The sequence below is a fragment of the Andrena cerasifolii genome, chromosome 4 (assembly GCF_050908995.1).
Source record: "Andrena cerasifolii isolate SP2316 chromosome 4, iyAndCera1_principal, whole genome shotgun sequence".
Lineage (NCBI taxonomy): Eukaryota > Metazoa > Arthropoda > Insecta > Hymenoptera > Andrenidae > Andrena > Andrena cerasifolii.
In genome coordinates, this window is record NC_135121.1 from 20,847,254 (window position 1) to 20,870,582 (window position 23,329).

Below are 23,329 nucleotides of genomic sequence, written 5' to 3' on the forward strand. Positions count from 1 at the left end.
TCTCACGGAACGCAGGTAAATTTTTAGTTTCAGATGTCTCTCGTATTATTTTCGTATAGTTCAAATACATTTTTCGAAAGCTAAGTATATTTTCATACATACACGTTGTACAAAAAGTGCCATAAGATACGTGTATTATGTTTGCTCAATTTTTTCATTTTACCACATACATATTGCGATGAAACGTAAACTGTGTAAAATAGCATATTGTACCAATAATAAAGCGAAGAATATTTGAGGTACATGTAATAAACGATTCTGTGGTACATGCTTTGCTAAAATAATTGTAATTTGTAAAAAATGTCTTTAAATTTTATGCGTAATTATTTTCAAAATTACTATCATTATTATATTGTTATTATTGTTATTATTATTATACATAAAAATATTATATATAAAAAAAGTAATATAATGCAATGTTTTTTCTTAAATGACTTGTTAATAAAAAACAAGTCATTTTGACCCCTCCGGTACTAGGTATACGTCAATCGCTGGTTGTTCTAGTGTTAACGCGCGCTCTACATTTAAGAACGGTGACTGTGAATCACGAAGTAAGGCTGGGAACTAATGCAACTCGATTACCAAAGTCGATAAAGTTAGTAAAGGAAAAAATGTTGCGTCACAGTTCAAATTGGCCTGGTTCCCGCGTACACTTGCTTTCAATTCTAACCGCTAGAAGGATTATGATCGAATTGCACTCTGAATCGATAAGGTCGCATGCGACACGACAATGGTAACAGAGAGCTAGATTCTTGATCTCGATCTGTGTGATAAAAATTTATTCTTTTATTCTATACTTATTATTCTCTTCTATGCTATTCTAGACCTCGTCTGTGGTAAAAGATACGACCGACTAAGCCTCTAATGTTATTCAAAGGTAACTTATTAATAAATTGTCACTTGTTTTCCAGTTATACGAGACCGTGTCTCAAATAATCGCCGAGATCATCTTACGGAGTAATATAATCGGTTGTGGATACCGCGGCGCCTACGTATTCCAAATGATTCATGCGAATCGTTGTTACGTGGCAACCTGTTATTGTTTAACGAGGTCACCGAAACTATGAATCTATAAAATTATGTTTCCTGGTGGGTTAGACACGATCGCAATTAACTCCACTGGAACCATCATGCGCGCGAGCCAGTTGCCAATTGGTAGTTAAAGGCTCGTCTAAACGTAATCACAGTTGCTCGACATTAGGTTATCATATACTATCCGTCATAAAGATGAAACGGTCTATGTCTTCACTGATTCAATTAGTACTTATAACAATGACGTAATTGATGCTTCCAGTGTAATCGTAGTAACATAACGAATGAACTAATCGGCCATTTTTCAAAATTTCATTCTACAATTCCTGCCATGTTTGTATTCTAATGAGAAAGAATGATAATTAAGTTCGTTAATACCACTCGTATCGTCAATACTAAGTTGCTTATAGTAATCTACAGCTGTCAATACGAATATTGAAAAGGAGATTGCACTTCCATGATTCATGCTGCGCGATGCATTCACTTATAGTTATACTTTGAACCGAACAGTTACCGTTATAAATATCCTAACGAGAATTGTTTATTGTTCATACTTATTTTAGCGCGTTAAGCACCTAAAATAAGTGTGTAAGGTGCTTAACGCGCTAAAATAAGTGTGTAATTACTTAAAATAATTCGACGTTGCTACCGAATGCCCAACATTAAAATATTTTACTTTAATATGTAGCGGTGTTGCACAAAAATTCCGTTTCGATCTAGAATTCGAAGAAGAATCTGTATCTATAGTTTATGACTCATTCCCCTCGTTTGATTATTGCTTGCAAATTACTGGCGTTAGAACGTTGAATGTGCAGCATATGGAGTGCGCATGCGCGCGCAGCTACCTTGGTAAAGCATGAAAACGACGCGCGTCGTCCCAGTTCGAGTTCAACTGTCGAAGTGTGTGCTTTGTTTTCTGCTTGCATCAGGGATTTTACCTATTGCCCTTGGGAAATCAGCATCATGGCTATCTGTGAGTAGATATATATGTATATATATATAACAAGCAATATTTGTATTGCTGGTTCATTTTCAAAGCGTTTTTCTTTCAAATTGCGGTTAAGCTTAATAGGTTATGTACCGGCATATTAATATTACGACTTATACAATTCTCGTTTATTGTCGGCACTTGTAATGTATGTAAATATAATTTTTACATTTTTAACTATGAAAAGGGTGGTATTGAAGAAGTTGATGGGTAGTAATTATCAATAGGAATAAGTTACACAATTTTATCCGCGAAGTGGTCGAAACGTAAATTACTTTAGACCACACTATTGAATGTAACTCGATATAACGAGCGCTAGTGTTGTCTGCTAGTGATTATCTAAAAGATTGACAATTGTTTAAAGTATATTCTGCATACTCTATGGCTATTATCGATCTATTGGAAGATCCTGGAAAGTCGTTCTTAATGCGCGTGCTCGTAAACTACGCAGTAAGTATTGCGCAGAAACCAATGATTTATTATTAATGACCAGGTCTCTCTATTAAAAAATTTTTGTTATACAATGTTGCCTTCGTAGCTACGATACTTCTCCAGCTACGCAATTATTTGCACTACATCGTAGCACTCGACGAATAAACTTCTATAAATACATTGTTTGATTTCCCATTGCGCTCTATTGAAGGATGAAGACATCCGACATTTTAGGAGAGAAGTGAAGTTCAGCCGAGAATTCCTCGCGTCGTTTTCTGAGAACTAGGGCTGTTTGTCATTCGAATTCACCTTTAGTGCATAAGCAAACCAGGCCAAACATGGGATTAAGTCCTTCCTCTTATTCCTCATATTCATTGCCCTCGCTATTCCGCCTTTGTAATAGAAAATGTATAAACGGTAAACGAACAAATTTCACACTTACGAATGCCCTGCAATGTTCACTACCTTTATGCTTCGCTGGTTCGTCAATCATCCAATCTTCATCCTAGCGATTGCATCTCGCGTGTTCCAGCGTCGTGTCGCGAGGTAACATCGCGCATAGAGGTGAAGTTTCCAGAACATTGATCGATGGAGACCGGGATTAATAGGTCGAAGGTACTCCGGCCGTTTATCGACAAGTGATTTGCGGGATGTAGCGTAGAGCCAGCGTGTTTACACGAACGCACTTCGGCGAACGGTTTCTTTCCTAGCATCTGGCTAAATATAGTAGACGGGCGCGGCTGTTCCAGTTTGACAAGCCGGCCGGCTTTTTCAGCCGCCATGCAATTTCGCGAAACACGAAACTACTTAACTGCGCGCTACTTCGACCGAAGCGTGGAATTCCTGAAAGATGCTTTCGGTTGGCCCAGGACCTGACAGTTGACGAATCCCAAAGGTGCTCCCCTCTCTCCTGGTACATATATTCGCACAGCCGTATTTCTCTTTCTTTTGTCTCGGTATTCTCTCCCAGCTACTGCACCTCGAACGTGTATGCTTTAATTTTCGAGAGGACGGCATCGCGTCGTCTTGGCTGAATTCTTGTGTAATACCACTTGCACATTGTTTCGCAACGAGGTCTCCCGCTACGAAGGAGCACGGAGAAAATCTTTAATCCCCTTTCTGCGATCCCTATCACCGTGCTCCTTTATCGCAACTAAATCCATAGGCGCGGGATTTATTAAACCCATAGTGATTGACGATCGCCGTATTTGTGGCACTGTTTCTATTCATTTAGCTATTACTTTAGAAACTTTCAGTTAGTTATTATGGGAACAAAAAGTGTTCTGACAAATTTTATATATATTTATCCGCGAGCCAGCTTCCAGCGAACGAATAGAATACACCTTTCACGGTACCGTCTTGAATTCGAACACCTCTTCCTGGTTAACGGTCACCATGCATCCACCTTGCTGGTAAAAGGAAGGCAGTTGCCATGCGAGGTCAGTGACAGGGAGACACGATTGGCTGCTAAGCATAATAGGCGCGCAACGTCTAACTATTGGCAGCCGTTACACAGGCAATTAATTAACGCGCGCCCATCACGTATGGGCGGCCTTCTTCGCTCTACCGTACTTGTTGAATGCATACAGAGATTCTGTACCGTCATTGGTCAACAAACCGCCTTAAACAATCGAGCTCTATCCGATACGTCGCAATCGCTTTCGTTATTTGCAGGTTACCAGTGAGCGGAATGTCGCAAACGGCCAAACGAAGTAACCGTGGACGTTGCGCAATTGGGGAATTGACTGAATGGCTCTAATTTTCGCATTGTTATGTTAATCGCGAGCGTAACACGCCTCGTACGATAGACCTCTGTCTCTAATCAATTTACCCGCGCTAAATCGACGCCTTTCTGGTGCCATTCGCGAAGCTCGCTCGGTTCCTTTACAAGAGGGAAAAGGTTTCGAATGATTCCTGAATTCAGTTTCTCTCTAGAATCCTCTCTAAGACATTCCGCGTCATTTATCAGCGCAACGAGCCCCTCTTTGACCGCTGAACCTCCGCGCGAAAGTTCGTTACGCCGATTGCTTCGAATCACACCCTAGTACCGTAGCTCGAAGTAATTCCCATCGAAATACCAATGACATCAGCTCGATGACGCTGCCGACCTCGTCCAATCTGCCTTTCTATTATTCTTAATCCTCTTATCAACCGCATTCCTTGGCGCGGAATTAAGGAAAAATGCAAATGAGGAATTCAAGTTCCTTTAATGATGCTGAAGATCTATTTTTAGCAGGGTATGTTCTGATTCAGCCGAATTAACATGAATTACGATGTAACTGAAATCGAGGCGGAAGCTCGACTTGGGCCCGCAAGAGTCGAATCGCAAATCTTTAAGCATTTAGTTCGCTAATGTGGGAGAATTACGAATTTCTAATCTAATCGCGCCACAAGTTTTAAAAAAAACGATGACCCCCAAATTACCAGCGATTCCTCGTTCGTTCGCGACGTGCCGATGATGTCAGCAGCCTTCGTGACACAAGCCACTATTTATAAGCGGTTGCGTTCGTCCAGTAAAACACTCTTATGCGTATTAAACGCCGTTTCGATGGACTGTACACGCGGACGCAATTCTTTCGTACACCTTCCGAGGTGGAGTCATTTTGTTGCGCCAAGGTGCTAGCGGACTTTACATTATTTATCGCTGAGAAGTAAAGGGACTTACGATTAGTGGTGTCTTCTGATCTGAAGCGATCGTGTCACATGGTTAACGAGTTTGCGCCGAATATAATAGCGTTTCTAAATAGTGATTAAACATTTCTGGAATGTGTATCGTAACGAAGCTGCCTTCGGGATTACATGCTGGCCAGTGTCGAGCGCAAGTGAACAAAACAAATAGGAAATCCAGCCAAGCTGTGCTGTAGCTGTGTTCACTCGTAAAGTGATTGAACGTTTTGAGGTTAATGCCTCTTTCGTGTTAAAGTTAGATATTTATTAGCTAAGTATAAGTCGCGGTTAGGTTGTAAATAGATTGGAGATCGACTGTTGGATACGAAGCGCGGCACGATATGAGACTAGAGACTTTTGGCGTTAAAGAATTCATTGAGTGTTACATGGTTGGACAGTTATGAATCTTCGCGAGCGTAGGATGTCCAACGGGCACGTACTACCGAGGAATTTTGCATTGAAAGTGGGCATATTGGTCTTGATCTTTATGTTCACGGACGTGGGGTACCAGTTGCGGTCCTTGATCAAACCTCCGGGTAAATATTCTGTTACAGGCGTTTCGTACGATCCGCAGGATGAAGTATCCGAAACTCGCAGATGATTCAGCGGGTTGCTTACTTAATTGATGAGATTAGCGAGGCCGCTGCTGTGATCTTTCCTTATTATCGCGGGCCCGTGCGCGCCGTTCATTTGAATTTATGATCTCGCGATGAGATCGCTCGCAGCCGGTGACACGCTCGAAAAGAAACAACGACCCCGACTCGTTGGCTGCTGCGTCCCATTTCCGCCGAAGAAAAACACGCGTTTAATTAACGGCAATCAGGAACTCCCATAGTCTGAGAATAGATGGCTTCTATCTTCGTCGGTGACGCAAATTCTCAATCAAGCTGTATAGTGTCATCAGAATTCTGTCGAAAATCCATTGAAAGTCCTTGTAGAAAACTGTAAGTGGCAAAATTCAAAATTTTCAGAAGAGAGAGAGAGCAAATTTCCCTGGCTTTAAATTATTTACGAAATTTAATATGCTTAATATTAGGTGAAAGGGAATTCTGTTTTTGGAAAAGCCTGTATGTGCCATCTTTTAGTTGTAGAGAAAACTGAAGGTACCATTGATTTAAATTTGCAAGCACTGTAAGTGCCATTCTTGTTTGCTTTGTATAGAAAACCAAAAATATATTTCATCAATATATTACCATTGGCACATAGAACATTTTCCGATAAAACAAATCAATTTTGGCATTTAGTGTTTTCTACAAGGACTCGTCAATTATGGAGTGCTAGGCTGGACGATATCAAGCCTGGTATTGCCTTCCACTTGGAGCTATAGATCCAGCGCATCGAGATCGTTAGAAAAGATTCACGGTCGAGCGACGTGATCCAGGCACGCAATTATCTTGATATTGATCGATGCGGAGTCCTGCATTGTCCTACTTTCGTTTCGCTACTCGAGACGACTGGCGTCCAGACGTCTGGGCGCTCGTTCGAGACGTTCTGCTCCACTTTCCACGCTCTGCCAAATTATCCTTCGCATTCGACCCCCGTAATCGCTACGGCAGGATCCGTTCCACCCTGACGAAGTAGACACGGAGAACGCTCGACTCGCTTCTCCATCGTTTTAAGAACTCCACTGTACGAGCTCGCATGGTGAATTCGTTCGTTTTTGTATTTTCCAGCACTTTCCACGGAGGACAAGTTGGAGTACAATTTCTACCCCGTCGCGAGCGGGCAGCTTCAGTTCCGTGTAAAGGCGGGCAACGACGCCCATGTCGCCCTCACCACCGGCCCCCAGGAGGGTGACCCAATGTACGAGGTGAGGAATATTGAGGATGAGCTTGCGACTATTATACAAAATGCTGGAGGAATACGCTATGTCGTGGGTACGTTGGAATTTCCAGGTGTTCATCGGCGGATGGGGGAACAGCAAGTCCGTGATCCGTAAGAACAGGACCAAGCCTGATGTCGCCGAATCGGAGACGCCTGGCATACTCAGCGCTGACCAGTCGCGCGGCTTCTGGATCAGGTGATTTACAATGCGATCTGAAAGCGCTGCGCGAAGCACTGCTTCCAAATGCAACGATCATTAAGGGCGAGGGAATGAAACGGAGGGGAGGGTAGTGAAAGGAAGAGACCTAGGCAGGCCCGGATTTAAATAAAATTTCGAATAACGCATGAAAGTTAAAAAAATTATTAACCCCAGTTAGCTTTAGTCGACACGTGACGAATAATTCAACTTTTATTCGTTATTTGAAATTTTATTTAAATAAAAATCTTGCTCTGGCAAAATTGGGTAGTCGCCTGTGGCGTAAAGTAGACTAGGGGCGCAAAGTGGTCTTTCCAGTGTTGCCATTTTTTAAAATAAAGTTTTAAATTAAATATTACATTAAAATTCAGAGTAAGGTCATCAAAAAGCTGAAATAAATGTGTTATAAATAAAGAGCCCGAGTTGTCAAGTTCGCCCAGGGCGCAAAAGAGACTCGAGACGAAAAGAAGACACAAGATTCTGAGAGAAATTGAATCGAATATTTCTGACGGTGTCCTGTGCGACGATTGTTTCAGATGGAGCGACGGTGTCCTGTCAGTAGGTAAAGAGGGCGAACCGAGTGCGTTCCTCACCTATGCCGATCCAGATCCGTTCGGAATCGGTTACTTCGGTGTATGCACCGGTTGGGGTTCTTCCGGCGAATGGCTGATCGAAGGTACGCTAATCTCCACTTCCTCTTTCGCTTGATCCTCGTCACCTTTTATTCTTCGTTACATCTAGATGTGATGAGTAATTAAATCTGTAGACAGAGTTGTATAATGCACTATAGTAGGAATATTTAACGCGTGAATATAGAGATAGAGTGCCGTTTTAGCCGCTAGTGGTACGTAAACGCGATATTGTGAAACCGATAAGTATTGTCAGACTAGCGCTGGTTTTTAGTAGCCTAGAAACACTCACCTACTATTGTATATATTATGCGGTAGATAATCTTGCCTGCCTGGGAAGCACTTAATTTTTACCGTAGAAATGCGCGGTCTTTGCTCGACTCAGTTTTCAACGAACACTACTATCTTTCCAAATTTATTAATACCATCTTTTTACTGGTACTTTATCGGATTTCGGATGGACTCTACTAATACATGGTCGCCCCTCACAGCCATATGTGTCGGTGGTCAGGAGCGTTGTACGTATAGCATAATAGACCTGCTGATGAAATACAGTTTTGCATCGGTTTTTCCTTGTAGATTTCTAGCTTCCCTGCTCGAGTATGTTTTGATTTGAACCCAGCACGTTCTACCTTGAAAGGTGTCCAATTAAAAGAGCTTTCAAATCGTTTCTCTGATCTCTATTACAAATTTATTTAAAATATGTACGTGTCTATGTATATTATTTGATTGGACACCATTCGATCAAGATGGTATATGCACTAGAATGAGACTATACCATACGTGGCCACGCTTATCTCGCTTCAGTCTGATCGAAACAGTAGTTTGTAGAAATTTCTGCTACCCATAAGCACCCATACTTTCAAGCTCCCACGAAATTAGGATGATCGAAACCTTGTGATTCTGAGATCATTGAGGATAAGGTAAATGGGTAATGTGGGCGATTAGAGACTCGTGGGGGGCAGGGAAGTTGGATTATAGAAGCTCCGAGAGCTTGGAGCTTGGGGATATTGGATGATTGTTAAGAGACAGAGTTGCGGATGAAGGAGTCGCGTTTTCTGCGAATCGAAGTGGTCACTCTCGAATTTCTTTGGTTTCTACAAGGACACGGTCCTCTGTCGACGGGCGATGAGTTACGCTACAAGTTCCGTAATGTGCGGAGCGGATCAGTCCACGTCGAAGTGAGGGCCAAGAGCAACGCGCATATCGCCCTAACGAACAAAAAAGGCGAATCGAGCCCAATGTACGAAATCATGCTCGGGGGCTGGGAGAATATGGCGTCAGTCATCAGATATGATTGCAAACAGCCCGACAAGGTTCGAGATCGTTCCCTCCCCACATATCTCGTCGTTTCTTTAACCCTTTGTCTCTCGTTCGTTCAACCCTCAACTGTGAGAAAGTGCTCCTAGCAGCATTCACCTTCTTCGATCTTTAGTTACAGTACCTTCAGCCTACCCAAAATTAAGTAAAATATTCAAGCTATCAAGTACAATGCTCAAACTTTTAACTAATCTAGTATTCGCTATAATTAAGAAATCTTTGAAAGTTGAAATTTTTAAATTTGCAAATATTTGAAATTTAAAATTCGGAATTTTTATATTTCCAAATCTCTGAATTTTGAAATTCTGAAATTGGAAATATGAAATTTTTAATTTTGGAATTTTAAAATTTGGAAATTTTACATTTTGAATTTTGAAGTTTTTAAATTCTATATTCGTATGCTAGTCTACTAATGGCTAAAGAATCGAAGAGGGACTATACGTCGCTAAGGAACCCCCAAACGAAGCTCACTCCCCAATTATCTCCATGCTACAGCATAGATTAAATTCTTAGTAGTGAGCAGGCGCATCGGCAGGGCACAAAGGGTTAAAGGGGCCCGAAACAGGCTACCACAGGGAGCATCCCCCACCTAAATGGCTGATTTTGCCCCGGACAGGTGCGCGTGAACACGCCAAACCTGTTGAACGAGAACGAGGCCAAGAAGTTCGTGGTCACTTGGCTCGACGGTCGTATCACGGTCAGGTCTGGTGACCTTAATGGTCCTGTGATCATCGAATGGCAGGACCCAAAGCCAATTGGCGTGAGCTACGTGGGTGTGCGCACCGGTTGGGGTGCAACCGGGAAGTGGAAGCTTCGAACCGCCCTGCACCCACCTCTGAGCCCTGGTTCCAAAAGTAATTTTCCTGAGCATCTCTTTATCTCCTTTTTTTTTTAACATCGGACTTAACGTACAGACTCTTCTATTTTGCTCGGTCTTGATTATTATATCATTAACTAAGGGTGGTCGATTGCCGAGGATCGAATAGAGAAAAGAATAGGATCCAGCGCGAAACATGGTGAATGAATATTTCTTTTTTTTTCCATAAAGTGTTACTTGTAAACCGAGAAGCTACCATTCTCGCGAATCCTATTCTTCATATCTGTACTTTCTGTATTTGGGTATCCAAGTGGAGGGATAATTGGTGTCAGTACTCGCTTGGCAAGGGGACGTGTCAAATTGGTGTAATCTGTTTTTTAAGACAATGCAGTCTGTGTTTTCTACCTTCCCCGTTTGACTGCATCGACGGATCTTTGGATCGTTAAATGGTAAAATTGTTCTCGCTTGGGTGCCCCCTGTGGATCAAGGCATCCACCCGTAAGGCACTTATCCTTGGGAGACTAATTTAACGAAACTCTTGGACGTGGATGGTGTGCGCTTAATGTAATTGAAAATTTTCCTGGCGAAGCCATCGGGTAGTTATAGGGAAGTTAAATCGTGAGGCAAAGAAATCACAAAGTTTCGTAGTACTCGAAGTACTCGAAAGAAAATCCTTGAACGTGTCCAAAATTCCAAGCTCAGAACTTCACGGTTTTGTTTTCACGGCACTGCTAACGGCACGCTGTGCGAGTTGCATTGTTCACAGTTCTAACAGCATGTATCATCGAGCGTACCCGAGGTCATCATGGTCATTACGGTCATTATCTCCCTCCTGCAGACGCATCACATTTCAATCTCCCCATCGCAACTTTCGCTCGTTCCGTGTACTTTCCCGATTTCGTTAAAACCGTCGATAACGTTAACGGAAGAGAACCCTATAATATGTACTGTCCATCATTGACGTTTTATCGTTGCAATTTCATTGATCTTCGCACCCCACTGCTTTACTGGTACTTTGCAAGTCTGTCCTCCGATTGTGCGCCTTTCTTCATAGCAGAGCATGGGAGAATACTTCTCCGTTGAATTTGATCGATGGTGTACGAGAAGAGATTTTATGATTACTTGTATCTAGAAATTATCCTCAAACTATTTGAATTCTTCACTGCACCATCGATCGCGTTCCTTTTCTTCAAAGAAAGTAACCCACTTGGTGCGTATAAAGAATACCCATGGCCATTTTGCAGCATTCTCGTTAACGTGTCTCGATGGCACCTGCTTGTAGATACGAACCCATCGGCCCCGCCTCCACCTGTGCAAGGGGTGGCAATGGGAGACGTCTGCTGGTGCGACGCGTCAGGTGGAATGGTACCTCCCGCTGCCGTGGAAGGTGGGAAGGACGAGGAGACTTTGTTCGTGGGCAGAGCTTATCACGAGGGAGCCCTTATACCTGGGAAAGTGAAGCCAGGGCACTCCGTCTGCTACGTTGCTTGGGGAGGCGAGGAGCATGGAAAGACTGATTATCAGGTACTAAGTCGGGACCGGATCATCAACTCGCTGCTAAAGAGCACTTAGACCCAAAAATCTACACTTTGTAACAAAGAAATAAGAATCGTCCCACGTTTTAGGTCCTCTGCGGTTGCAACCCCGTTTGGGCCCCAACCAGTGGGAACAACATTCCTCACAAGGCGATTCCTGGTGGTGAGACCGAAGACGGAGAAACTCTCTACGTTGGTCGCGTTCACCACGAAGGCACTCTGACGATCGGCAAAGTGCAACCGTCCCACAACGTCTGTTACATACCGTTCGCCGGTGCCGAGGTCGCTTTCCCTGATTACGAGATCATGGTCTCGCAGTAATCTACCGGGGATCGCGCCGCGAAAGAACACAGCCTAAAATTGCACCGACTTGTCGATGAATCCCGCTAATCGCTTAAAGTGACCTTATTTCTGAAGCTTGGGGAAAGTAGGACAACTACTTTAAGAGTTCGAAACAGTACATGTACGTGTATGTATGCTTTTTCTCGCGACTAAGCGATCAGAGTATTTATAATGATATCATTTTGCTAGAATCAGCGAATCTCAATGATCATTGATATTTTATTAAGAGGCATAGGGTATACATATATATTGCAAGGATTATGAGAATCTCGTAAGTGTGTAAACTAGTCTAGTTACGGGTGGGCGGATCTTGATTAACGCTCGTCGATCGGTCGGTGCACAACGAGGGGCGTACACTTCCGCACAGAATGCAATTTTTGTAATCACGTTGTAGAACGCGCGCAATTTGAACCTAGCAGATACACGTAGCTCGGCTATTGTATGTATGCGCTGGTAATTGCCTATCGTTAACCTCTCGATGGCTGTTATATTCGTGTCGTTTGACAGACACGTTGCCTTCGTCCGTTCCTTACGCGAACCTAGAGCATCGCAGAAAATGTATATTCGACAGCCACCTAGTTTTTTAACGCACAACGCATTTCGCTTCCCTGAATTCGTTATTTTTAGATTGTGTATTGTTACGGAACAATAAATGCTACTTTCAAGCGAAATGTATTTTACCTTGGAATTATAATAAGTATTTAAACAACTTACTAATTTTTATTTTATAATTATATATCGTATGGTAAGTCCGGTATAGTTCGACCACCGGGAGAGTCCGGATAGTTTTGATATTTTAAGGCTGACGCAAGAAAAGACACTGCGTGTCATTGATACAAATCCATATTTAACTTATAACACTTAATGCGACTTTATGCGAGTTTGAAAGTTTTTAGACCAAGTTACAGTGCTGATGATATTTAAAAGACAGGTAAGTTTATTTACACTATTCCGATATTGGGGGATATAATATGCATAAAATTACAGGGTCACCCCAACACTACATATGTATTTGTTTTTACCACATTAGTTAAATATACAGGGTGTCTGAAAAAGTGTATCTCGAAAAATATGAATGGTACGAAAAATTGTTTCAGACGAAAGTTGTAGGATGTCAAGGGGGACAGCATGCTCGTATTTTTAAACGATTTTATTCAGCTTCGATCCTCTGTTTGTTGTATGTTTGTTTGTTTAACGTTTTAGCAAACTGTTAAACTGTATACAGCAATAAAATATATTTGTAAAGAAGTCTGAGCTGTGAAATGTAAATCCACAAACATTAAAAACTAGAAAACAAAAAATATATAAAAAAAATTATGTTAAACGATTTTATTACAATTGTAGTAAAAACTAAATTAAAATGCACAAAAAACTAAAAAATAATTCTTTTCTTGTACTTCAATTTTGATGGTGTTCAAATCGTGGGGCACGATATTTCATAACAGGATATGAATCACTACTTCAAGTTCTGATTGCACATGGTGCCCCACGATTTTATTTAAAGTGATATTAACACCATCAAAATTGAAGTACAAGAAAAGAATTAGTTTTTAGTGTATTTTAATTTAGTTTTTACTAGATTTTTAATAAAATCGTTTAACATAATTTTTTTTTATATATTTTTTATTGATTTCTTATTCTTGTAACTGACATCGAAACGTTTTCTAAACACTATCTACGTGTGTCTTTTTTACTGTAAACCCATCTTCAGATTCAGGGAGCGAAAATTCCATTCTTCAAGATAGTAATATGTCCTTAAAATACTGGGACGAAAACGAATGCATGGAATGCGGAGAAAACTATTTCGAAATCTTGAAAAGCGACGATTGGATTAAATATGTGCGCTGTAGCCGTTGCTTTCATGATACTAGATGCTTCAAATACAAGAATGTTTACGATTTACGTGGGAAACTGAAGAAGCATGAGTCAAGTTTTGCGAGTTTCGAGAATTTAAAAATAGGTTCGAACCCACCCATTTTCAAATTAGCGCGCATTTTCGCGCCAATCAGTTCCTACTACCTTCTCCCGCGCGCGTGGAGTGGCAGCACTGTTGTGTCGGTGTTCCGTTCTAATCTAAATAAGCCGGATTGAAGAATGGCGGCCGATCCGTCACGGCTCGCTGTTAAATGTTAGTCGAGAAGGAAAACATTTGTTAACAGTGGCAGGTCAGAAGCGTTCGGTTTATAGAAATGGCTGCGACAGAGCCTGCTACTATCGACGATGGCATCCCCGAGCCTGGTATCGAACCAGGTGCCTCTGCGGAAACGATGCTGGTCACGACCGACAGTTTCGAGGAGTACGAGCAGGAGATGAGTAGTAGCATTGACGATAGACAGATGAAGGATAGCACGACTAGTACTATCTCGGAGATCCAGGAGGACACACAAAACATTCCAACGACGCCCACTGCGGCAATCCCGCGGGAAATCGAGAAAGCGACTTCCCTGGACGATCCTGAATTAGTATGTTTTATAACCTCTTGCACGAGAAGACGCTGTAAATGTAATTGCAGGCGTTAAAGGCTTAATAAGGTCATTACATGTCAACGAGATCAGCGATAATAGCGAAGAAAAAGAAATATTTCTTTCCCAACGCTTTTATCGTTGGTCATCTAGTAAGCGGTGCTCTGCTCGCTGCTCCAATGTAAACAGTTTGATTATAAAACAATATAATGTATTTCGACGCTTCGCTCTTAACGTCGCTCGGATGGTTTATCGTAGCTCCAACATAAACATACCCTTAAACGAAACTGGTGATCACTGTTTTAGACAATCGTACTATTTAAGGGAACTGACTCTTCTCGAGAATGTTAGGGTAAAAATCGCAGGGCGGGGTAACTAGATCGCCTTGTCTAATAGAGGGTTTACGTTTCAGGAGGATGTTACGCATCGATTAGGTCAAAGTAATCTAGATTCCGATCCCCTACGCTGCAAGACGTGGCTCGCGCAGAGGAAGCATATATTTATTTTAAGCCAAGCAGGGAAACCAATATATTCCAGATACAGTTCCGAAGATAAGCTAGTCACGGTTATGGGCGTCATGCAGGCACTAGTTTCATTCGTCCAAGCCGGCAGCGATATGATCAGATCAGTACACGCCGGAGATACTAATTTTGTATTCGTCGTCAAAGGTCCATTGATATTAGTCGCAGTTTCGAAGACGCTCGAGAGCGTACCTCAACTGACGTTGCAGTTAACGTATGCACAATTCGATGGATTAGTTGGTTTAGATACACTTAGATGTGAAAGTCATGAACCTTTCCGTTACAGATATGTATATAATCAGATAGTGTCCGTATTAACGCAGTCGCAGTTGACCAGAGTGTACGATCAACGTAGGAATTTTGATTTACGGAGATTACTAACCGGCAGCGAAAGACTGATAGACCACCTATTAAATTTCATGGACAGAGAGCCGGCATTCTTTCTCGGAGCCATCAAGTGTCTGCCTTTGCTCCCTTCGATGAGGAGCTCCATCACGCAAACTATCATTCAGACGTGCGGTAAAATCAAGGTACCGTATTCGTGGAACGCATTGATATTTAAGCGTAAAAAGTGTCCGATACTAACGAAATGAATGAAACACTTTTCAGAATTTAGTGTTCGCGATACTTCTAGCTAATAACCAATTGGTAACGTTAGTCAGAATGAACAAATTTTTTTTACATCCAGCGGATTTGCACATAATACAAAATTTGGTCGACAGTTCAGAGTCGCTTAAGACTGCTGAGAGCTGGACGCCGATATGTCTGCCAAAGTTTGACGCCAATGGTTATATGCACGGGCACGTGTCGTACTTGGCCGAGGATTGCCAAGCGTGCTTGCTGTTGCTCACGGTCGATAGAAATGTATTCTTCACCCTCTCCGAAGCAAAGCAAGTAGGTGGCTCTGCGAAGGTCTACGGAACCACCGACTTCGAGGATCCTAAACGATTGACATTTTCAGAAAATTGTAGAGAAATTGAGGCGCACCAATTGCTTGGAGGCGATCAATGAATCCATGAACAAACCGCCAGTCACGACCGCTGACATCGGGCTGCCTGAGATGCGGCACGTTTTGTACAAATGTAGAAGCACAGCGCAGTTTTGGAGCCCCGGACTTCAACCTCCGTATACCACGGACGAGGAAATTGAAAGGTGAGTGTGTTGGAAGATGCGTCATTAAGAGAATATGTGGGAATGAAATTGAGACGTAGCAACGAAGGACACATTGATAGGTGTGTTATTTTCCTGCAGATTACTTGGACTTTATCAGTGTTTACACCACAGGCTGCATGCTCCGAATCGACCACTAAAACTTATATTCCAGCAACTAGATAAGGAGACAATGTTAGCATGGGTAAGTGAAAATATATATAAATATTGTATAGTCTGTTGTTTATGCTCTGTATGTTTTTAGGTGACAGTAGGTTTTGAGCTGTACGTTACGTTCGAACCGCTCGTAACGAAACCTGACGCCATAGAGGCGGTGGGTAAATTGTTGAAATGGATAAAGAAGGAGGAAGAGAGATTATTTATTTTAAATTCGCCGACATTTTAACTAACGATACGGTCGATAACATTTTAAGAAATTGAGGAGGCGTTTGTAAGACATAGACAGCTCGAAGGAGGAGCAATGCAATGTTTCGGACCGATTTCTATCGATCTGGTAAAGTATTTTGTTAATAGTAAATGAAAAGCTGCGTGGAGGATGAGGGGTGCGTTCGTGTTTCTTCTTGTGCATTGATGTTATACTTTGCTCACTATTTTTAATTACGAAAAGATACTGTGAAATAAGGTACATATGTGAAAATGTATATATTTAAAGACATTACGCGTGTAATCGTACGGATTACGTTTATGTAGACAGGCTATGACATTCTCAACTTATTTTATTACATGGTGCTCGAGCAGATTTATCATCGCGTCGTCGAAAGGGAAAGCGATCTCGAGAACATCTTTTATACACCGTTCGAAAAAAAAAAGTAAACCCAATCCTCAAGACGATCGCGGTGATAAATGTTCTCCAATTTCTTGTACATAATACTAAAAGCAAACGGCCATCGTTTCGTAATCTCGTTAAGCCGAGAGAGATGATTCCAAAACGAACGGATAGTGTGATGTTACGGAAAAGAAAATATTGTCACTTGGAACACATGATGTACGGGTATTATGAGCTACTATGTAGCGTTTCTATCTATAAATAATTATAATTTTAGTATGAAACTATTCCCTGTAAATGTTAACGCTGTTAATCACGACCGGAGTTCAGTATACACGATAAAGCGATTTAACACCTGTATCATTTTAAACTTTTTATTCGCCCGATAATTATAAACGTTTATTATCAAGTCCTGTACAAAATTCTTTGAACCACGACAGTTGGATTCAGTGTCTAGCTCTGTCGCGTTCCCGTCTTCGGTCACGATCTCTTTCCCTCTCTCTGTCTCTATCCCTATCTCTGTCGTCTCTCCTGTGCCTGTCCTTGTCCCTGTCCTTCTCCTTGTGCGACGAGGAGTGAGTTTTCGGTGACTTGCTACGTTTACGCTCTCGTCTCTCCCTCTCCCTGTCTCTGCTCCTCGATCTCTGTTTCTCCCTCTCAGCCTTCTTATCGGAGCGTGAATGCCTTTTGTCCCTGTCCCTGTGGCGATCCCTATCTCTCTCATGCTCATCCGTCCTTTTACGAGTGTCTTCTTTAATGGGAGGTATATCCTCGTCTTCCGACGTTTCTATTCCTTCATCCATGTCATCTTCTAACGCCGACACCTTTCCTTCTGTTACAGATATCGCAACGTTTACGCCGTCTCCTTTCAAGTCTTACAAGCGAGAAAGACTTACCTAATTCGTTATTCTCCTCCAGGACGTGCCTCTTTTGAATTCTCGGTAGAATAACATCGCAACATCTTTCTTCCCTTAAGAGGTCGTCTATGAACTCATCCATGTGAACCAATTCAAATTTTCCCTGCTTGTTTTGTCTCCGAAGCTTTCTGTTGTCATTGAACAATGGCTCCAGGTATTTGTAACAGTCCAACGACGACCCTGTCAGCCTCATATACAAGGCTCCTAATGCGCGAACATATTTGAACTCCTCGTTCTTTATGAACTCTACTATGATGTCTTTCTCGGGTTGTATTTGGAGCATTTTCAGTATCAGACAGAGGAATGGCGTTGGTTTCACGTTTCCACCGTATACACCGCCTATGAACCTGGATACAACGATTTGTGCTTCAGTCAGATTAGTAGGTATTTAAATAATGCGCTGTAGGTTCGGAAGGAATTTATTTAGAAAAAAAGATACGCTGTAGTGAAGATTTACTAACCTCAATTCCATAGCTTTGTCGACTAGGAGCTCCGCGGTTAACGCGAAACATTCTTCCTTCCAATATTTCGAGTCGTAAACTCGAGATCTGATTATTTTCTCCACTAAATACTGGGGGTTTGTGCCACGAATAGATTTCGCGTCTTTTACGGTACGGTTAGCCATTTTTAAGGTGCATCGAGGTTAGGAACCCAGTGTTTTTCAAATCTATTTTCTGTGGCGGGTGTAGGTGGCATTAGTGTTTTGTTGATTTTAGTAATTCTCTAGGGAGTGATCGGTATAACCGCAGCCCTTTTGGAGCAAAACCGGAAATAAACATATCTATCTCTTTTTATCAGTATTTCTCTCTCTTTCTGTCAGTATCTCTGTCTCTTTCTATCAGTATTTCCTGTCTCTTTCTTTTTTACAGTTTCTTTCTCTGTCTACTTCCGCTTTTGCTCCAAAATCACGGAAACCAATCAGCGACGATACACGTTGTTCCGATCACTCCCTAGAGGATCACTAGTTGGTTTTGATACTGGCGGGAAAGGTATTACAATTTATAATATTCATTAGCGTAACTAGTTAGGCCCACCTGCCCCTCCCCCCCAAAACGCGAAATGACTCCTCCCTAGAAACTATCGAAATAAATAAAAAACATTCGTCTGTTAAATAATCAATAATTTTTTATTCTGTTCACTCTTTGTTTTAGTGATAAATAAATATATAGGTAAATGATTGTTATAAAATGTGTACGCATATAAACATTTCCTCTGCCTGTAAAAAAATAGAGGGGGGAGAGAAGATGGGACCTGCCCCCCCAGACAAAAATTCTAGTTACGCCAATGGCCTCGCAGCAGATTGAAATAAGGTAGTTGACCCAATGCTCGAGAACTTAGTGACGAACGCGGATTCTTTTCTGTAAATTACGCTCAAAACTGAAAGAAAAGAAAAAAAATTGTTTCTAATAGTCAATTTATATAAATTTGTTAAATAATTATTTAAATATACAAGACCCCAGGGTAGGGTGGCTCTTATTTTTGATTTTTGAATTTTCTTCGCGGCATCCCCCAGAATAGTTCGTAATAATAAAAGAAAAATCTGTATAAAGTTTGAGCCCGATCGGATAACGGGAAAAGGTGCCCTTGGGCCCTTGAACATATAAATAATTATTTAACAGCTCGCGAAGTCGATTTTATATAATGTCCTCCATGTTATTGATTATATAAAAAAAATATGTCGAACAAAATTTGTAGACCCTGACAAGGAGCATCTTTTATGTTCTATTACTTTTTCTCGTGCAACAAACGGTTTTCGAAAAAGTCCGAAAAATTTAAAAAAAAACATTTTTATTTTTCAAATTTTGAAAGTTTAAATCCTTCTCAAACACTTTTTATTTATGAAAGCGAAGAAAAAATTGTAACTTTTATTTTCGAGGACTATGTTTTAAACATTTAAGGCGGAGCATATACCGAGATATGCCAAAAAAATAAAAAATATTTTTATCTTATCAAAGTGATTTAGAAACAAAAATAAATTATGAAAAGTGGCTCATTCAGATTCTCGGACCGAGCCGTTTTTCATCATTTTTTTGTTTATATATGTAATTTATAAATCACTTTGAAATTCACGATATGTATATGTAAATAAAGACTTAAATATGAATTTGCAATTTAATTTTTTACACAACATTGTTCAAAAACCTTATAAAATCTCAATATTAATTCAAATTACCGACGACACCTATCGATAAGTGGGTCAACTACCTTAGATGAAGCAAAACCTGTAGGTACTATATGGTACTATATATGTAATGAAAAAGTTCAACAAGGGGTTTGAAAATCGTAACAAAACGTTCACTTACGATGACGTAATCATTGCATTTATCCCCCTGGCAGCAATCGGAACATTTCCAATCTTGATACCATATATACGTGCAATCATTCATATTATTCTGCTTTATTCTTTCGCACTCCTTCTTGGTAGAACACCTTTTAGAGACGTATAACTGTCTTTTTGCACCTCGCGACCAATAGAGCGCGCCTGAAAAAATAAATAATAACGATGAAGGGTAGAGGCGGATTCAGGAGCCTTTTTTGGAGGCGGCGAAATATGTAAAAGTACATAAGTACATGTTTGAAACTTCTTTTGCAATATTTAAAGTTTGCTTGTAATTTATATTTTAATATCTTTATCTGATACTATAGCCTAAATAATTAAATTCACATTAATTATTTATACAGAATAATACACAATGTCATATTTTTCTATATTAGTACTCTTTGGGGGGGGGGGCCTTATCGCCCCCCTCTGGATCCGCTACTGATGAATGGTATCGGAGACATAGCTTGTAAATTTACGAATTGTGCTCCGTCGAACGATAGTTCATCGCACGATGTAAACATAACCTCAATCGTGAGTTTCGAAAAGATACGGACGATTAAAAAGCACTTACTGCCCCATTTGATTTCCGTGAAACACGCATCTTCACCTTGCTCGCAAGGTTTGGTGCTTTTCAAACACTTCTCGCTGTCACCCTCCTGATTGGTACACACGTAACATTCCAGGGCGTGGCCTAAAAACATTAATAAATAAACAAGAGCGTTCAACAATAGGATTTTTAATCAACGTACTGAACGAGAAGAAACATGCGACGAGCAGCACCCAATAAAATCCTGAGAGTTCCATTCCGAAATACTGCTTGATCTGACGAAAAACGAGTAAAAAAAATAAATAAAAACACGACAAATGTATTGTTGGCAGTAATATTGTGAATTTCCAATGTCCCATCTGTTCCAAAGCTTTACCGAAATATTTCAAGTCCCACTTATTTTATTGAAATATTCGAAACTCCCACTTATCCCACTGAAATATTCGAATCCCCATCAGGTTTTATGCTTTAATAAAATTCTATATAGACTTCCATTTATTCTGATATAAAAAATGTGTTTATTTGCAATCGGGTATATTAGATTCTAAGCCTCTTGCAGAGAGAGTGCAGCGTATTGTGCACTCATATTCAATAACAAACTTCTTTATCCGTTGCTCCTAAAACCACGCTACCAAAGGCGGTGCACAGTTGTTTAACTTACCGACAGCAAACAGTCAACAGGTTCGTTCTGATCAGGAAATTCGCTCGAGTTAATAGGAACATAGAATGATGCAAGAGGTAGCAGGTAGTTCACTGCTAGACAGAGAGAGCGATAGTGTGAGCGACAAGGAGAGAGATACCCGCCATTATGAATACTGAACAAGTCCAAGGAATTAACGAATTTCTCATTTTCCTGCGACTAATTTATGCATCTTTGCAGTTGAATTTTAAAATATAGACTATTGGCCATTTGCCTATATGAAATTAGCAATTACCTTCCCTGTAATTAATGAATTACCAACAGTTCAATATGCTCAATAAATTATACATTTTCTGTGAATAATTTACATACTTTTATGTATAATTACATAATGTATAAATCTTGAATTATTAATAAATATCTGATACTCCAATTCCCTGTGTCGTTTTTACTCACATTCAAGTTCCCGTCGCTAATTTATGCACACCTGCAACGGCATTCGCAAACATAAACCCTTAACAATTTTCAGTAAATTTCGTGCAATGGTAAGTTATTACCCCATAAACAACTTCAAAAAAGTAAAAAAATTTCGCCAAGCACATGAAAACGTCGAGGACGGAAAAGAATATTATCAAATAAATCATATAAGTTTTCCCTTTACACGTTAAAAACCCGCGGTAGTTACTCTTAAGTGATCAGGAACTGGGTCCTTGACGGTACTGTGTTTCAGAAATCACGAACGAAACATGTGTTAGTTTCTTTTGGCTGAAGGTGTGCGTGTAACGCGTACTTACAAGTATTATATCGACGAAAATTTAGTTGAAGAATCGGAAGAAAAATCTTACCATTTTCGTATGATACGTGACATGATACTACGATATCTCTGCCATACGTGGACCAATTTTATTGAATTTGGTCTTATTCGACAGCTTATATGTATGCGGTTAACATAAGAAAAATTCCTTTAAATTTAGAAAATATTGCAGGCGTGATGAGATATTAGTGTAATCAGTTTCAGGTAAGGTTGCAATTGCCGGTTTACGAATAAAAGATACGCGGCAGTGACAGTCGACATATACAGGGTGTCGAAACATGTATTTATTGTTAGCGTTGAGACGCTACAGCATCTTTAGATTAAACGGTTTCTCAAAATATTTCTGTCACATCCAAAACATCCTACGGTATCGACGTCCCGTTCAAATCGGGGCTGAAATGCTGCAAAGTGAATAAGAACACATGATGTTGGTGGAGGCAGCAGGAGCTGAGCCAAGAGCGAGAGAAGGATGTAGCGTGTGCGACAAGAATCGAAATAGTGGACGTGCCACTAACTTTGGTTATGCGAGCCTGGTATTTCGACAGGGGCGCATGACGCGAGGAGGTGGCAGGCATTAATTGCGCGCGCGCGCGAGAGAGAGAGGGAGAGAGAGACATATAGCGCGAGCGACAAGGATAGACAGGGACATTTCTACCTCCACTTACATCGTGTGCTCCTATTAACTTTGCAGAATTTCCTGGTCGGAACGGACAAGTTCGTACGCATCGTCGCCATCTGGAACCATACGTGCCGGCGATTACGAAAGTGACTTGCGTTCGTAAGTCAAAAATCGAAACAATTGAGTTTAGGTATTGTTTATTTCGCAGTGCAATAATTTCAATAAGCAATAAATTCGATTCTTTCGATTTTTATTTTTTTCGGCTCATGCATGGTTCCTTTTTAGGAACGAACTGATGAAACGTTGAAAATGCTTTTTAGAGGAACGAGGGTCTTAATTTTTAGCAGCAATTCGACTTTTAAATTCGTAGAAATCGGAGCAGGGAAAGTTTCATACTTTTACTCGAACCCAGAAGCTGTGCCATTTAAAGTATGTGCTCGCATCTAAATCGCAGGAATTATTCGTTCCACGAATTTCTACGATCGCGAAAGACAATGTCTTGTGGAGTTGAACGTCCGTTTCGATTTCTCCGATGTGATCTTGAGGCTTCGATCGAAACGGGTACTTAATTCAGAAGGAAATGGATAGTGTGGTGATAAGGGGATTGGGATGACTACACGCGATACGGATAGATGAAGCTTTATTATGCGAACTTTATGTAGTATCGTACACATTGGAACGACGTAACTGTTATCATTGAAACGAACTTTCTGTAGAAACGCAAGCTGCAGTGATTACGATAGAATTGTGCAGTCAGCGTTGTTGTCG

At 40.9% G+C, this 23,329-nt stretch overlaps 4 protein-coding genes across 7 annotated transcripts; 2 read left to right on the forward strand and 2 right to left on the reverse strand.

The window, feature by feature from the left end:
- The first annotated feature begins 1,845 nt into the window (after positions 1–1,845).
- On the forward strand, positions 1,846–12,453 carry LOC143368523 (uncharacterized). 4 transcript variants are annotated; one of them, XM_076811327.1, is made up of 8 exons: positions 1,848–2,005; positions 6,793–6,929; positions 7,015–7,139; positions 7,676–7,815; positions 8,873–9,084; positions 9,705–9,942; positions 11,188–11,429; positions 11,531–12,453. In XM_076811327.1, the coding sequence occupies exons 1-8, from the start codon at positions 1,996–1,998 to the stop codon at positions 11,759–11,761; spliced, it is 1,335 nt and encodes a 444-aa protein (XP_076667442.1). In that variant the 5' UTR covers positions 1,848–1,995; the 3' UTR covers positions 11,762–12,453. The 4 variants fall into 4 exon arrangements, with proteins under 4 accessions (XP_076667443.1, XP_076667444.1, XP_076667442.1 ...); XM_076811326.1 differs by lacking the exon at positions 1,848–2,005 and adding an exon at positions 5,395–5,655; XM_076811328.1 differs by lacking the exons at positions 8,873–9,084; positions 9,705–9,942 and adding an exon at positions 8,260–8,286 and having other exon boundaries at positions 1,846–2,005.
- Positions 12,454–13,850: 1,397 nt separating this feature from the next.
- On the forward strand, positions 13,851–17,110 carry Mon1 (vacuolar fusion protein MON1 homolog). The gene is made up of 7 exons (XM_076811325.1): positions 13,851–14,244; positions 14,657–14,979; positions 15,052–15,295; positions 15,375–15,659; positions 15,727–15,917; positions 16,017–16,119; positions 16,180–17,110. The coding sequence occupies exons 1-7, from the start codon at positions 13,972–13,974 to the stop codon at positions 16,318–16,320; spliced, it is 1,560 nt and encodes a 519-aa protein (XP_076667440.1). The 5' UTR covers positions 13,851–13,971; the 3' UTR covers positions 16,321–17,110.
- On the reverse strand, positions 17,062–18,326 carry Prp38 (pre-mRNA processing factor 38). Its single transcript, XM_076811330.1, has 3 exons — positions 18,080–18,326; positions 17,598–17,965; positions 17,062–17,533 (listed from the first exon to the last, which is right to left on the reverse strand). The coding sequence occupies exons 1-3, from the start codon at positions 18,241–18,243 to the stop codon at positions 17,148–17,150; spliced, it is 918 nt and encodes a 305-aa protein (XP_076667445.1). The 5' UTR covers positions 18,244–18,326; the 3' UTR covers positions 17,062–17,147.
- A 536-nt stretch (positions 18,327–18,862) lies between these two features.
- Positions 18,863–20,841, reverse strand: LOC143368526 (UPAR/Ly6 domain-containing protein cold-like). Its single transcript, XM_076811332.1, has 4 exons — positions 20,691–20,841; positions 20,513–20,632; positions 19,922–20,100; positions 18,863–18,995 (listed from the first exon to the last, which is right to left on the reverse strand). The coding sequence occupies exons 1-4, from the start codon at positions 20,743–20,745 to the stop codon at positions 18,990–18,992; spliced, it is 360 nt and encodes a 119-aa protein (XP_076667447.1). The 5' UTR covers positions 20,746–20,841; the 3' UTR covers positions 18,863–18,989.
- Between the last annotated feature and the right edge of the window lie 2,488 nt (positions 20,842–23,329).